The sequence below is a fragment of the Physeter macrocephalus genome, chromosome 2 (genome assembly GCF_002837175.3).
Source record: "Physeter macrocephalus isolate SW-GA chromosome 2, ASM283717v5, whole genome shotgun sequence".
Lineage (NCBI taxonomy): Eukaryota > Metazoa > Chordata > Mammalia > Artiodactyla > Physeteridae > Physeter > Physeter macrocephalus.
In genome coordinates, this window is record NC_041215.1 from 21,462,072 (window position 1) to 21,477,256 (window position 15,185).

At 49.6% G+C, this 15,185-nt stretch overlaps 2 protein-coding genes across 5 annotated transcripts in view; one reads left to right on the forward strand and one right to left on the reverse strand.

Moving 5' to 3' along the window:
* The window catches only part of DAPK3 (death associated protein kinase 3), an 82,248-nt gene that overhangs the window by 59,058 nt on the left and 8,005 nt on the right, over positions 1-15,185 (forward strand). Inside the window, exon 12 of the mRNA XM_055081360.1 lies at positions 10,207-10,357. The gene's annotated coding sequence lies outside the window, so the exon portion shown is untranslated. The remainder of the gene's footprint in view (positions 1-10,206; positions 10,358-15,185) is intronic.
* ATCAY (ATCAY kinesin light chain interacting caytaxin) overlaps positions 1-15,185 on the reverse strand; it is a 40,217-nt gene that overhangs the window by 22,853 nt on the left and 2,179 nt on the right. For all 4 annotated transcript variants that reach the window (XM_007109287.4, XM_007109285.4, XM_007109284.4 and 1 more), the window contains exon 2: positions 13,896-14,013. In XM_007109287.4, coding sequence (XP_007109349.1) covers positions 13,896-14,013 — 118 coding nt within the window. The remainder of the gene's footprint in view (positions 1-13,895; positions 14,014-15,185) is intronic.

The following is a 15,185-nucleotide window of genomic DNA, read 5'->3' on the forward strand; positions in this document are numbered from 1 at the left end:
CATCAGCCACCAGGCCCCAGAAGTCCAGCCACAGGAGCGTGGAGTTCAGACAAAATGACACCAACAAAATCTATTTAGCTTTGAGAAACGGTTGGGACAAAATACATCTGCTCGCCAGCACAGAAAATCATAAACAATCAGTGCTGGAGGGCTCCCATTGGATCATCTAATAAATATTAAGCCTGTTTTTTGGGGGGGTGGGGATGGGGAAAAATGAGGCCCAGTGAGAAGAAGGGTCTCATCTATATTATATTTGGAATATAAGCAGCATTCTTCATGGGCTGACCCCGCAGGGTTTGGTCTCCAATGAATTGTTGCTATTAACGCAGCCAGAAGTTGTCCAATGGACATAGCAGACAACTGAAAGAGCTCTCTGTGGCCAATGCTGGACTGGTCTGACCAACAAAATATATCATGAAGTATTGGATTGTGAGCCAGTGTTTAAAATAAAATGTCCGTGAGTCCATACAGATATAAATAAATGATTGAATAAATAAATACAGGGAGAAGAGAAAAATTTTTCCTGCAGAGAAGAATTTCATATAATGTCTGTAGATATTCTGCCCTCAAGGAGATGGAAAGTAACCCCCTCTGTAAGTGTGGGCTGGGCACAGTGACTTCCTTCCAAAGAGGACAGTATGGGAAAGGGGGAGGTGTGACTTTACAGTGGAGACACCCAACCAGCATGAACTCAGCCAGGGGACTGAGGTCAGCACCAGCAGAGATGAGTCATGTTGACGGCAGCCACCCCGAGATGAAGGGTGAGATGGCCCTTCACAGGTGGTCCTCCTCCCAGCACCCGGCCCCCCACTCTAACCGTGAGAAAAACATCAGACAAGTTCCCACTGAGGGAGATTCTACAAAATCTCTGGCCACAGTCCTCCTCAAACCCGTCAAGGGCATCGAGAACAAGGAAAGTCTGAGAAACTGTCACAGCCCAGAGGAGCCTGAGGAGACATGATGCCTGAATGTTACGTGGGAGCTTGGGTGGGATCCTAGGAAAGGAAAAGGATATCAGGAGAAAAGGACTATGGAAATCTGAATAAATTCTGGACTTCAGTTAATAACAGTGTATCAATAGCAGTCTATTAATTATAACAAATGTATCAGCCTAATGTAAGATGTTAATTTAGGAGAAGCTGAGTGTGTGTATGGAAATTTTCTGTAATATTCTTGCAACTTTTCTGTAAACCTAAATCTTCTAAAAAGTAAATTTTTTTTTTTTTTTTTTGTGGTACGCGGGCCTCTCACTGCTGTGGCCTCTCCCATTGCGGAGCACAGGCTCCGGACGCGCAGGCTCAGCGGCCATGGTTCACGGGCCCAGCCGCTCCGCGGCATGTGGGATCTTCCCGGACCGGGGCATGAACCCACGTCCCCTGCATCGGCAGGTGGACTCTCAACCACTGCGCCACCAGGGAAGCCCCAAAGTAAATTTTTTTTAAAAAAAGAAAGGCAGCCAGCTATACATTTGTGCCCCTTTAATGCTTGGTGGAGCACAAATTTGCAAAATAAGACCTGTTTCTCTGGCAATGCCCACACTGTTTTTTGTTTTGGGCCACAGCTCATGCCGCCTGACTTTGACCCACGTGCTCTGGCTCCTTTGCTGCCTAGGGAAATAGTTCCAGGCAGAAGGTTTTGCAGAGTGCATGGGGCTGTCAGAGGCTCTAGCTGCAGGGTGTGCTGGCTCAGGGAAGCACTGCAGCGTTAATTCATCTCTGCAACTCAGCAGTGCCAGCTCAGCTGGAATGGGAGCTGTTTAGATGGGGAAGGACAGTAGAATGTTTTTTCTTTTCCTTTAACAAAACCATTCATTCCATCACCTCTGTTCCTTGTAGGGCATGAGCTGGCAACCTCTGTAGGGTGGGATCTATCCTGCTTCTTCCTCCGCACCCGCCACCCCACCCACCTTTCTCCCATTCACCATGCTTCGAACGTTCTTTGAGTAACCACTACCTTCCAGGTGCATTGGAGGTCTTGGGGGGTCTTGGAGATAAAGGATGAATCAGATGTCGCCCTGCTCTCATAGAGGTCAAAAGTCAAAATAGAGCAGAGGTCCAAAGGAAATGAAGGGCTTCCCTGGCGGTGTAGTGGTTAAGAATCCTCCTGCCAATGCAGGGGACACGGGTTTGAGCCCTGGTCTGGGAAGATCCCACATGCCGCAGAACAACTAAGCCCGTGTGCCACAACTACTGAAGCCCGTTCGCCTAGAGCCTGTGCTCTGCAACAAGAGAAGCCACCACAATGAGAAGCCCACACACCACAATGAAGAGTAGCCCCGCTCGCTGCAACTAGAAAAAGCCCGCACGCACCAACGAAGACCCAATGCAGACATAAATAAATTAATAAATTTATTTTTTTTAAATGACAAAGGAAATGAAGACACATATCCATGCAAAAACTCATACCTGCATGCTCACAGCAGCATGATCACATTGGAAACAACCCAAATGTCTACCAAGTGATGAACAGATAAACAAAACATGGTCCATCTGTACAATGGAATATTATTCAGCCATGAAAAGGAGTGAAGCGCTGACACCTGCTACAATGTGGATGGACCTTGAGAACATGATGCTCAGTGAGAGAAGCCAGACACAGAAGGACACACGGTGTGTGATTCCATTGATGGGAAATGTCCAAAACAGGCAAATCCACAGAGACAGGTGGTGCATTTGTGGTTGCCATGGGGATGGGGTTTCATTTTGGGGTGATGGAACGTTTTACAACTAGATAGAGGTGATGGCTGTACGACATGTGAGTTGTTCATTTAAAATGGTTATTTTGGGACTTCCCTGGTGGTCCAGTGGCTAAGACTCCACATTCCTGATGCAAGGGGCCCGGGTTCGATCCTTGGTCAGGGAACTAGATCCCACATGCCTCAACTAAAGATCCCACACTGGGGCTTCCCTGGTGGCGCAGTGGTTGAGAGTCCTCCTGCCGATGCAGGGGACACGGGTTCGTGCCCCAGTCCGGGAAGATCCCACGTGCCGCGGAGCGGCTGGGCCCGTGAGCCATGGCCGCTGAGCCTGCGTGTCCGGAGCCGGTGCTTCGCAACGGGAGAGGCCACAGCAGTGAGAGGCCTGTGTAACACACACACACACACACACACACACACACACACACACACACAAAGATCCCACATGCCACAACTAAGACCCGGTGCAGCCAAATAAATAAATAAATAAATATTTCAAAAAATTAGGGCCCACCCTAAAATGTTTATTTTGGGGACTTCCCTGGCGGTCCAGTGGTTAAGACTCTGTGCTTCCAATGCAGGGGGCGCAGGTTCGATCCCTTGTTGGGGAACTAAGATCTCACATGCCCACCGCATGGCCAAAAATAAAATAAAATGAAATAAAATGGTTATTTTTATGTTATGTAAATTTCACCTCCATTTAAAAAAGAAAAAAGCAAGCTTCAGATTAAGTCAGAAGGTTTTAAAGAGACTTCTTTTTTTCAGTTTGAGACTGAAGGCAACTCACACGCCCATTTCGTGTACACGTTGCTCTGGTCCCTCTGGTCTGTAGCTGACACCCCTGCTCTCAACACGGGGAGGGCAGCTGGTAACTCACAGATAAGTCCGGGATCCGGGAGTACAGGAGGCACACCACCTACTTGCAAGGTTACCCAAAATCATGCTCTGAAATTGCAGGCTGACAGCTGATGCACCACCCCTAGTTTTATCCTGCCCACACAGCATTTCACAACATTTAAAATTTGCTGTCAAATCAGAGATAGGACACAAAAAAATCTAGATATCAGTCTTTTCTTGAATCAGATCTGCCCTTCGCGCATGGTAACCACCACCAGGAGCTGACTGGCCGCCACCCCTGCTCACCTGGGTGTCAGGATTTCCTTCCGGCTCCTCCCCCTCATTTACTCTGCCTTCCCTGTTTCCATCAGTCTGAGGCTGTAATCCCCGTTGTTCTAGAATCAGCTAGAACTGTACTTTACCCGCACGGACAGGGCACTCACTCTGTTGGAATGTTGACGGCATCATCATGTTTCCTCCTCACAGTATCCCTATGAGGCAGGGAGCAGCCCATTTCACAGAGGAGGAAACGGAGGCTAAACCAGATAGATGCCCAAGGACAGAAGGAACCACTCAGAGGTAGAGCTGAATCCGGTCATTGCCCTCTACTGCCCCCTTGTGTCCAGTCTGCTCACGTGAACAAACCCCACAGGTCCACAGGGCTGCAGCTTTCAAGGTCAGGTGAGACCCGGTTATTTGCACAAGCCCCAGGAAGACCTCAGCTAATGCAGAGCCGAAGCCCCTTCACGAACTCAAAGTGGATCCAGAGGGCTCCCTGCAGCACTTGCTTTCAGTCTGTGCTGGGAAACCCATGTAAAAAGTGGGGTTCCCCCTAATCCACCAGGTGTACAGTGTGGCTTTATTCTTCTGGTGTGGGTTGACTTACATCCCCCCCACCAAACATAATTCGTGTCTTAACTCCCAGAACCTGGGAATGTGACCTGTTTGGAAATAGGGTTGTTGTAGACAGCATGAAGTTGAGGTGACCTCATACTGGAGCAAGGTGGGCCCTATAGCCAATCAGTGGTATGATTGTAAGAAGAGGCAAGTTTGGACACAAAGACACAGAGAAGAAGGCTGTGTGAAGATGGAGGCAGATTCAGATCAAAACTACAATGAGCGGCTTCCCTGGGGCGCAGTGGTTAAGAATCCACCTGCCGATGCAGGGCACACAGGTTCGAGCCCTGGCCTGGGAAGATCCCACATGCCGTGGAGCAACTAAGCCCGTGCGCCACAACTACTGAGCCTGCGCTCTAGGGCCCGCGAGCCACAACTACTGAGCCTGCGCTCTAGAGCCTGTGAGCCACACATGCGCCACAACTACTGAGCCTGCGCTCTAGGGCCCGCGAGCCACAACTACTGAGCCTGCGCTCTAGAGCCTGTGAGCCACAACTACTGAGCCCACGTGCCACAACTATTGAAGCCCACGTGCCTGGAGCCCGTGTTCTGCAACAAGAGAAGCCACCACAATAAGAAGCCCGCACACCGCAATGAAGAGTAGCCCCCACTCGCTGCAACTAGAGAAAGCCTGCACACAGCAACGGAGACCCAACTCAGCCAAAAATAAAAACAAACAAATAAATTTATTTAAAAAAAAACTACAATGAGGTATCACCTCATATGGGGCAGAATGGCCATCATCAAAAAATCTACAAACAATAAATGCTGGAGAGAGTGTGGAGAAAAGGGAACCCTCCTACACTGTTGGTGGGAATGTAAATTTGTACAGCCACTATGGAGAACAGTATGGAGGTTCCTCAAAAAACTAAAAATAGAGCTACCATATGATCCAGCAATCCCACTCCTGGGCGTATATCTGGAGAAAACCATAATTCGAAAAGACGTATGCACCCCAGTGTTCACTGCAGCACTATTTACAATAGCCAGGACATGGAAGCAACCTAAATGTCCGTCAACAGAGGAATGGATACATAAATACATAAATAAACAAATATCTCATATATATAATGGAATATTACTCAGCCATAAAAAAGAACGAAATAATGCCATCAGCAGCAACATAGATGGACCTAGAGATTGTCATACTGAGGGAAGTAAGGCAGAGAAAGACAAACACATGATATCACTTATATGTGGAATCTACAAAAAGCGTACAAATGAACTTATCTACAAAACAGGAATAGAGTTACAGATGTAGAAAATAAACTTATGGTTACCAGGGGGTCGGGGGGAGGGATAAACTGGGAGATTGGGATTGACATATACACACTACTATATACAGAAGAGATAGCTAATAAGGACCTACTATACAGCACAGGGAACTCTACTCAATACTCTTTAATGGCCTATATGGGAAAAGGATCTAAAAAAGAATGCAGGACCTCCCAGGTGGAGCAGAGGTTAAGAATCCGCCTGCCAATGCAGGGGACACGGGCTTGAGCCCTGGTCTGAGAAGCCCACATGCCACAGGGCAACTAAGCCCGTGCGCCACAACTACTGAGCCTGCGCTCTAGAGCCCGCGAGCCACAAGTACTGAGCTCATGCACCGCAACTGCTGAGCCTGCGTGCTGCAACTACTGAAGCCCGTGTGCCTAGAGCCCGTGTTCCACAACACGAGAAGCCACCGCAATGAGAAGACCGCGCACCGCAACAGAGAGTAGCCCCCACTTGCTGCAACTAGAGAAAGCCTGCGCGCGGCAATGAAGACCCAACGCAGCCAAAAAAAAGAGAAAATGAGTGGATATATGTATATGTATAACAGATTCACTCTGCTGTACACCTGAAACTAACACACATTGTAAATCAACTATGCTCCGATAAAAATTTTAAAAAGTAAAAATAAAAAATAAAACACAAGCTTAAAAAAAGAAAGATGGAGGAAGACAGAGATTGGAGTGATGCATCTATAAGCCAAGGCAGGCCGAGGCTTGCCTGCCACCACCCGAAGCTGGAGGAGGCTGGAAGCATCCTTCCCTAGAGCCTTCATAGGGAGTATGGCCCTGCTGACACCTTGATTTTGGATTTTTAGCCTACAGAACTGTGAGAGAAAACATTTCTTCTGTTTTAAGCAAGTTCCTGGTACTTTGTTATGGCAGCTCTGGGAAACTCACACACCCTCTCAGTGTGAAATCCAAATTTCTCTCCTACTGCATCCCCTACCATGCCAAGGTCCTCTCTGCCCAAGTGCCTTTGCACATCCCACACCCTCTGCCTAGAGGGCCACTTCCTGCTTTCTTTGACTGGTGAACTTGCTCAGCCTTTCAGGCTAGGTCAGCGTCCTCCAGGAGGCCCCATCTGAATCTGACATCCACCCCGCTCCTGCATCCTGCCTCAGAAGCCTCCTTTAGCACTGAATCTGTGGTACTGTGTGCTAATTGCTTGTTTCCTGGGCAGACTGTGAGCCCTTGAAGGGGAGGAATTGCCTCCTCCTCTCTTGCTTTGGTGAGTCACGGGCCTGGACCTGGGAGAAGCAGCCCTCAGCAAAGGTTTTGAAGGAAGGAGCAAGTGAGGGCACATTATGTAAGTGGTGGGGAAAGGCCAAAATCTAGAAACACCTGTCACCCGGAATCAGCTGTTATTGCAATAGTTCTCGCTTCAGAGGTAGCTCCTGGACCGAGTTCTACCCTCAGATCCTAGCCTCTGGCTTAATGTTACAGTGTGAAAAAGGGAAGTGGGAATAAACTGTGGGACTCAGGACCTTTGAACATGCCTCCTGCTTCCCAACTGGTGCCCCAGGGCTTCGACGGCATTAAGATTGGCTGTGCTGCCTCGGTCTCCCATCCAGGGCTTTCCAGCCTCTGTTTCTGTTTGATTGCGGCCACCTCTGGTGCAGGGTAACAGCAAAAACTCTTTCTGGGCATAAGTAGGCTTTTCCAAGGCTCAATGCTGGGCCAGCAGCACTGGGGCTTATCACAGGACTCCTGCAGAGCTAAGTCAGGAGAACCAGAGAGGGAACTGCTGAAAGGCATTCAAGAATTATCCATTGGCAACTTTGGCGGTTTCAGATACTCAGATAAATCGGCCCCTTTTCCCTCTCTGCAATTTCCAACACCTCTGTCCATTCATCTTGCTCTGGTCTCCCCCAGCACCATCACCTCTTCGTTGGGGAACTAAGATCCCACATGCTCATGGCACAGAATAAAATAAAATAAAATGGTTATTTTTATGTTATGTAAATTTCACCTCCATTTAAAAAAGAAAAAAAAGCAAGCTTCAGATTAAGTCAGAAGGTTTTAAAGAGGCATCTTTTTTTCAGATTGAGACTGAAGACAAATTCCATGCCTGTTTTGTGTACACGTGCAGCATGGCCAAAAAAACAAACAAACAAAAAAGGGTGGGGCCCTGATCCCCTAGGACTGTGACCTTACAAGAAGAGGGAGAGCCACGAGAAAGCTCCCCCTGCACATGCAAGCACAGAGAAAAGACCACATGAGGATGCAGTGAGAAGGCCAGGAAGAGAGCCCTCACCAGAAGCCAGCCCTGCTGGCACCTTGATCTCAAGACATCCAGCCTCTGGAGCTGTGAGAGAATAAATGTCTGCCGTTGAAGCTGCCCGGTGTGTGGTATCCTGCTATGATAGCCCAGCATCGCTGGAGCACAGGAAAGAGAACGGCGGAGTTGAGGAGGGCAGAAGATGCTGAGGCTGCTTAGAGCCTGCCATCACTTCCTGGACCAAACCCACAGCTCCTGCATGAGGGACTGCTCAGCTGGGCGACAGGAAATCACCTCTGTGCATGTGTTGGGCTGGGGGAGGGACATTGCCTGCCCTGCCCTGTGCAGGGGCGGGCAGATGCAAACAGAGACTGAGCATAGATAGATGAGAGACAGACAGCAGATAGACAGACGCAGGGAGAGACAGGGGCAGAAGAGAGAGACGGGGGTTGGGGGAGAGAATGATACAGCAAAGGAAGTAAAATCTTAACAATCAGCAAATCTGGGTAAGAGTTTACAGATATTCCTTATACCATTCTTATAGTTCTTTTTCTAAGCTTGGGACTATGTCAGAATAAAAACTTACAGGGGGAGGGATAAATTGAGAGATTGGGATGGACACATACACACTACTATATATAAAATAGATAAATAATAAGAACCTACTGTGTAGCATAGGGAACTCTATTCAATACTCTGTAATGATCTATATGGGAACAGAATCTAAAAAAGAGTGGAAGGGATTTCCCTGGTGGCACAGTGATTAAGAATCCTCCTGCCGATGCAGGGGACACGGGTTCCATCCCTGGTCCGGGAAGATCCCACATGCCGTGGAGCAACTAAGCCCATGTGCCACAACTACTGAGCAGGCGTGCTGCAACTATTGAAGCCCGTGCGGCTAGAGCCCGTGCTCCGCAACAAGAGAAGCCACCGCAATGATAAGCCCACGCCCTGCAACGAAGACCTAATGCAGCCAAAAATAAAATAAATAAAAAAGAGTGGATATATGTATCTGTATAACTGACTCACTTTGCTATACAGTAGAAACTAAAACAACATTCTAAATCACCTACACTCCAATAAAAAAAAAAAGAATAAAAAGTTACAAGCAAAACCCACACCCACTCGGTTATAGAAGGCAGAGCAGGCTGAGACACCATTCAGACATCTAACCCTGTACCTGCCTCTCCTTAGCTGTGAGACCCGGGGCAAGCCCTTTCTCACCCTGGTCCTCAGTTTCGCCACCCAACCTTTCTTCAGTCCCTCGATCTGCTTCCGCTGGCTTCAGGGCCTTTGCACGTGCTGCTCTCTCTGCTTGGAATGCTTGACCCCTACCCCCAGCCTCTTTCCCCTGTTCATACCTCTTCATCCTTCAGAGCTCAGGGTCAGTGACTTCCCCAGTGTCCCCAACCCAGTCAGACCCCACCTGGCACTCTCCAGGTGCCAAGAACCCAGCTGCAATTTTTCATTGGTCTGTGAGGTTATAAGGGACCGCCTGTCTCTGCGCCAGACTGTGAACACCCCACAAGGGCGGCTCTCCTGTTCTCCACATGTCCCCAGCGTCTCACCTAGGGCCTGGCATAGTCAGTGCATGTCACTAGAATGAATGAGTGTGGAAGCAAGGCAGGTAGATGGATCATCTCCAGGCTGCCCTCTCTCAGCTAGGGTCCACGGGTACTTGCAGAAGAGCAGGAGGTGCAGGAAGACGCCGCAAGGCAATGGCAGCAGGAGGGGGCTGTGGGCACAGGGCGAACACCCGGACACACCCAGGGCAGCTCGAGGATCCCGCCCAGGAAGGGATCACTGAGCTCGAAGGAATAGAATTGTGGGTTGTCTGGCATCAGACAGAGGTGCTTATGTTGAGCTGCAGCTGGACGCTGTATAAGGAGCTGTACTCATTTCTCCCAGAATGAGGACAGAGCCTTGACGAAGGCATGTTTCTGACCCCAGGGCTGCACAGCCAGGCCACTATCCTGCAAACACTGAACTACTGAAAAGGGAGAGGAACCCTCTGCAGCTGAGGAAACTCACTTGAAATTCACATTTGCAGCTGCAGTCAGCTCCACTTTGTCTCAACGAGGCTTGGGAGAGGAGGATCTCTTTTATGGGGGAATGGGAAAAAGGAACCAGAGTGAACAAGGTACAAGCTGATAAGAATGATGCTGAGGGCAGCAAGTCCCGTGGGCAGCCCTCCGCATCTAGACAGCCCGGCTCGCAACTCATACCTCATCGAATTCTCGCGACAACTTCGTGAGCCAGGAATGATTGTCCCTATTTTACAGATAGGAAAACTGAGGCACAAAGATGCTCGAAGAGCTGCCCAAGGTGGGCAAGCAAGCCCACTGGAGAATTGGAATCTGAACCCGCGGCTGTCCGGTTCCACAGCCCTCTTGGTTCCGCTGTGTTGCTTGAAATAAAATTAGAGTGAGCAAGGTGAGTCCTGTGCTGTCGTCAGAGAATTTTTTTATGTCCAGGAAGGGTTGAGGTTTGCCACCCGGGCAGGCAGGGTTGAATCAGAAGGTTCTCAAAGTCCAGACCGAGGGACGCTTTGGTCTCGGACAGGGGCCAGAGTTCACGGGACCGCAGGGTAAGTGATGCTGACACTGGTTGGAGACGCCTCCAAACCCCGGGTGTTTGGTGCTGGAAGGAACCCACAGAGATCATCCCATCTGTTTCCACCTTTTCCATGGGAGGAAACAGATCTCCCATGCCGGGAACGAGGGACAGCTCCCCAAGGCGGCTCTTGCCCATTCTGGAGCATTCCTAGCCCCATCAGGAGCCCCTGACAAAAACAGTCCTTAATTTGCCCAAACTGCCAGGTCTGGGTGTCATGAGACCCCTTTCTACAAATCCAGGCATCAGTACTCCTTGTACTGAGTTAAAGAGAAAGACTTATAAGAGGGAATGTAGGACGAAGAACATTTTAACAGTGAAAGAACAGGAGGTCGGCTCCAATGAAGTCGCCGTCTCTTTCCCGAAATACTTGTCTTTCTGAAGACCACGGTACTGCACAGACAAGAGATTCTCAGCTATTCTGAGGTGGGGCATCTATCACTTTATTTATTTTTTAAAAAATTTTATTTATTTTTGGCTGCGTGGCTGCGCACGGGCCTTCTCTAGTTGTGGCGAGCGGGGGCTACTCTTTGTTGCGGTGCGTGGGCTTCTCATTGAGGTGGCTTCTCGTTGTGGAGCACAGGCTCTAGGCACATGGGCTTCAGTAGTTGTGGCACGCGGGCTCAGTAGTTGGAGCTCATGGGCTCTAGAGCACTGGCTCAGTAGTTGTGGCACATGGGTTTAGTTGCTCCACGGCATGTGGGATCTTCCCGGACCAGGGATCGAACTTGTGCCCTTGGCATTGGCAGGCGGATTCTTAACTACCGCACCACCAGTGAAGTCCCCATCTATCGCTTTAAGAATCATAAGGATGTGCGTGAAACATCGACACTGAAAATGACTAGACTGGAGAGAGGGCTAAAGATTCTCAGATGAGGGGGTGATGCCCGTGACATCACAGCTTCTCCTGGGACAGGTCGACAGGAAGCTCCAGACCTCCCCCATCAGCCCATTTTGCTTTTGAATGGGCCGGCTGGCCGTACAAAGCATGCACAGATTGGACCATTTGAGTCCAAAGAGTCTACTTTAGACTCAAACCTGCATCCCTTTCATGCCTGTCCAACATCCTTGTTCTGCTCTGGGCACCCTCACCAACTGAGATTATCTGGAGCTGGAGATCCTTTCCAAATTCCCTTTTCCAGGGTGAATATGCCCAGTCCCTTTGACTCTTCCTAGATGGTTATGCAACTAACTCTTGGGCATCATCTCCTGTGGGTAAACTCCTTGCATTAAAGTGGGAGGGAGAGGGAATTCCCTGGCGATCCAGTGGTTAGGACTCTGCACTTTCACTGCCATGGGCACGGGTTCGATCCCTGGTTGGGGAACTAAGATCCTAAGATCCTGCAAGCTGGCCAAAAAAAAAAAAAAAGTGGGAGGGAGATGAGCAGTTGCATCCAGCCAACAAATTAAGGGGAGCCTGTGCTGACTATATTTTCTCTTACCCAACGCCTCGCCAGAGGAGAATACAGAGAGGCAAGTATCTCAGCAGAGGGCATGCATAGCTTGCTTCCTACAATTTTGAATTCATACCAATGACCGTCATCCATTCACCCAATATCCACTGAGCATCAACTGTATGCCTGTGATCAAACCAAAGGCCCCTGCTCTCGTGGGTTGCATGGTGGGGAACAGACTGTAAACAAGTATGTGAAATACTCAGCATATTCAATCATATGAAGCCCGGGCGCCTAGAGCCCCTGCTCCGCAACAAGAGAAGCCACTGCAATGAGAAGCCCGCGCACCGCAACGAAGAGTAGCCCCCGCTCGCCGCAACTAGAGAAAGCCTGCGCGCAGCAACGAAGACCCAACACAGCCAAAAATAAATAAATAAAAAAAAATAAAAACAACAACAACACGACACATATGTATTTTCTTACGAATCTAGACAGAGAAGTAAGCCTGAAATCAGTTTCACCAGCAGGGCTGGCTCCTCCTGGAGGCTCGGGGGGAGAATCTGTTTCCGTGCCTTTTGTTTTGTTTTAGCTGCACCGGGTCTTAGTTGCGGCACGCGGGATCTTCATTGTCACGTGCGGGATCTTTAGCTGTGGCATAAGGGATCTAGTTCCCTGAACAGGGATCGAACCCGGGCCCCCTGCATTAGGAGCACAGAGTCTTAACCACTGAACTGCCAGAGAAGTCCCTGCCCCAGGGCTTTTAAGGGGTATGACAGGGTCCCTCTGGCTGCTGCAGGTAAAAACACGCTGTTACCTGAATTCATGGGAACCCAGGTAAGAATATTGGTGGGAGGGAGATGAGCAGTTGCATCCAGCCAACAAATTAAGGGGAGCCTGTGCTGACTATATTTTCTCTTACCCAACGCCTCGCCAGAGGAGAATACAGAGAGGCAAGTATCTCAGCAGAGGGCATGCATAGCTTGCTTCCTACAATTTTGAATTCATACCAATGACCGTCATCCATTCACCCAATATCCACTGAGCATCAACTGTATGCCTGTGATCAAACCAAAGGCCCCTGCTCTCGTGGGTTGCATGGTGGGGAACAGACTGTAAACAAGTATGTGAAATACTCAGCATATTCAATCATATGAAGCCCGGGCGCCTAGAGCCCCTGCTCCGCAACAAGAGAAGCCACTGCAATGAGAAGCCCGCGCACCGCAACGAAGAGTAGCCCCCGCTCGCCGCAACTAGAGAAAGCCTGCGCGCAGCAACGAAGACCCAACACAGCCAAAAATAAATAAATAAAAAAAAATAAAAACAACAACAACACGACACATATGTATTTTCTTACGAATCTAGACAGAGAAGTAAGCCTGAAATCAGTTTCACCAGCAGGGCTGGCTCCTCCTGGAGGCTCGGGGGGAGAATCTGTTTCCGTGCCTTTTGTTTTGTTTTAGCTGCACCGGGTCTTAGTTGCGGCACGCGGGATCTTCATTGTCACGTGCGGGATCTTTAGCTGTGGCATAAGGGATCTAGTTCCCTGAACAGGGATCGAACCCGGGCCCCCTGCATTAGGAGCACAGAGTCTTAACCACTGAACTGCCAGAGAAGTCCCTGCCCCAGGGCTTTTAAGGGGTATGACAGGGTCCCTCTGGCTGCTGCAGGTAAAAACACGCTGTTACCTGAATTCATGGGAACCCAGGTAAGAATATTGTAATAGCCCATGAGATGGTTTTAGAGGAATGTTTAGAATTCTTATGATAGTGTGGGAATGGGAGCTATTTCGGCGCTTTGGGCAGGGATGGGGTGGGTAGGGAGGTGGGAAATCAGTCTTAAGTAATTCAGCAAATATCAATTATGCTCTTGGCCCGGTCAACTGGGGTGTCTCTGCCTCACACCTGGGAGCAGCGGCGTCGGGCCCACTCCTTCCACGTCTGACACGCACACCTAGGGAGCTGTACCTGGGCAGAGTTTCGTCCTGCCATTCTTCCTTCACGTCCACGTTTTCCATCCGGAGCGTGGCTTCAGTGGTCCCCATGGGAGCTGGGAAGAGGCACCGACTTGAGGCAAGGATGAATCCTGAAGGAGGGCAATAGATGGAGGTTTTACCGGACAATCATCATAACAACAATTCCCCACTGACACACAGAACTTCAGAGATGGAGCTGCAAAGAGCTCTTGGGTCCATTGTCTTATTGAATCATTGCCCAGCCCCATGAGGCTTCTCCATTTCACCAGTGAGAAAACAGAGGCATAGAAAGCTGAACGAACACCCATGTGGGTCTGGAGTCTGAAACCAAAGGAAGGGCTGAGCCTCCAGCTAAAGGCACCCCCTCTTTGAAGCTCTGAAATCCATCCTCTGCATGGTTCACCATCCCTCCCTTACCTTGGACTTCAACTAGGAAGCCATAAATCCAATTAAAGTCATTTACACTAAATGACGTTTAGTCATTTAGTGTAAATGACTAATATAATTAAGCTTCCTTGCTGGGATTGACATTCAGACAAGACCAACCCACCTCTATCTGCTCCAGCCCACCTGTCCTGCCCCTCTGTCCCCTCCCCTCCCCCAACGAAGAAGCAAGTCCTGACAACCTGACCCTAGGACGGAAAAAGGAAGTGCGGAAAGTGCCTGGGGCTGGAAATCAGGACCATCATTTTTACCAACCACAAAATGCCAGTTTTGTTTTTATCATTGCGAGGAACCAGCTTGGGGCAAGGATGGGGTGGAGGCAGCCCTCTAGGTGGGGCTTCAGTGCTGGACTGTCTGGGAGTGTGGTGAGAACTGCTTGAGTGAGACTGAATTTGGGTCTACCCTGGGGCATAGCAGACTTCCCGTGTCTCAGTTTCCCTGCCTGTAAATGAAAGAATTGGTCTAGAAAGGATCTCTATGATCCCTTTGGACATAACGCCCAGCATCTTATGACTCAACTAATAGTGCAGGTTCTGAGCTTTTAAGCCAGTGGTTCTCAACTGGCGGTGATTCTGCCCTCCCCCACCAGACATTTGGCAATGTTTGGAGGCATTTTTGGTTGTCACAAGTGCGGTGGGGGGGGGGAGGGGGGCGGTGTGCTACTGACATCCAGTGGGTGGAGACCAGGAATGCTGCTCAGTGCCTTACAGTGCCCCGGATGGTACCCCATGACCAAGAATGATCCGGCCCCAAATGTCCGTAGATCTGAGATTGAGAAGTTGTCGTTCTCACTTGCCAGCACCTAAGGTCCCGCCTCCAGCCCCTCCCCCCTCCCCCC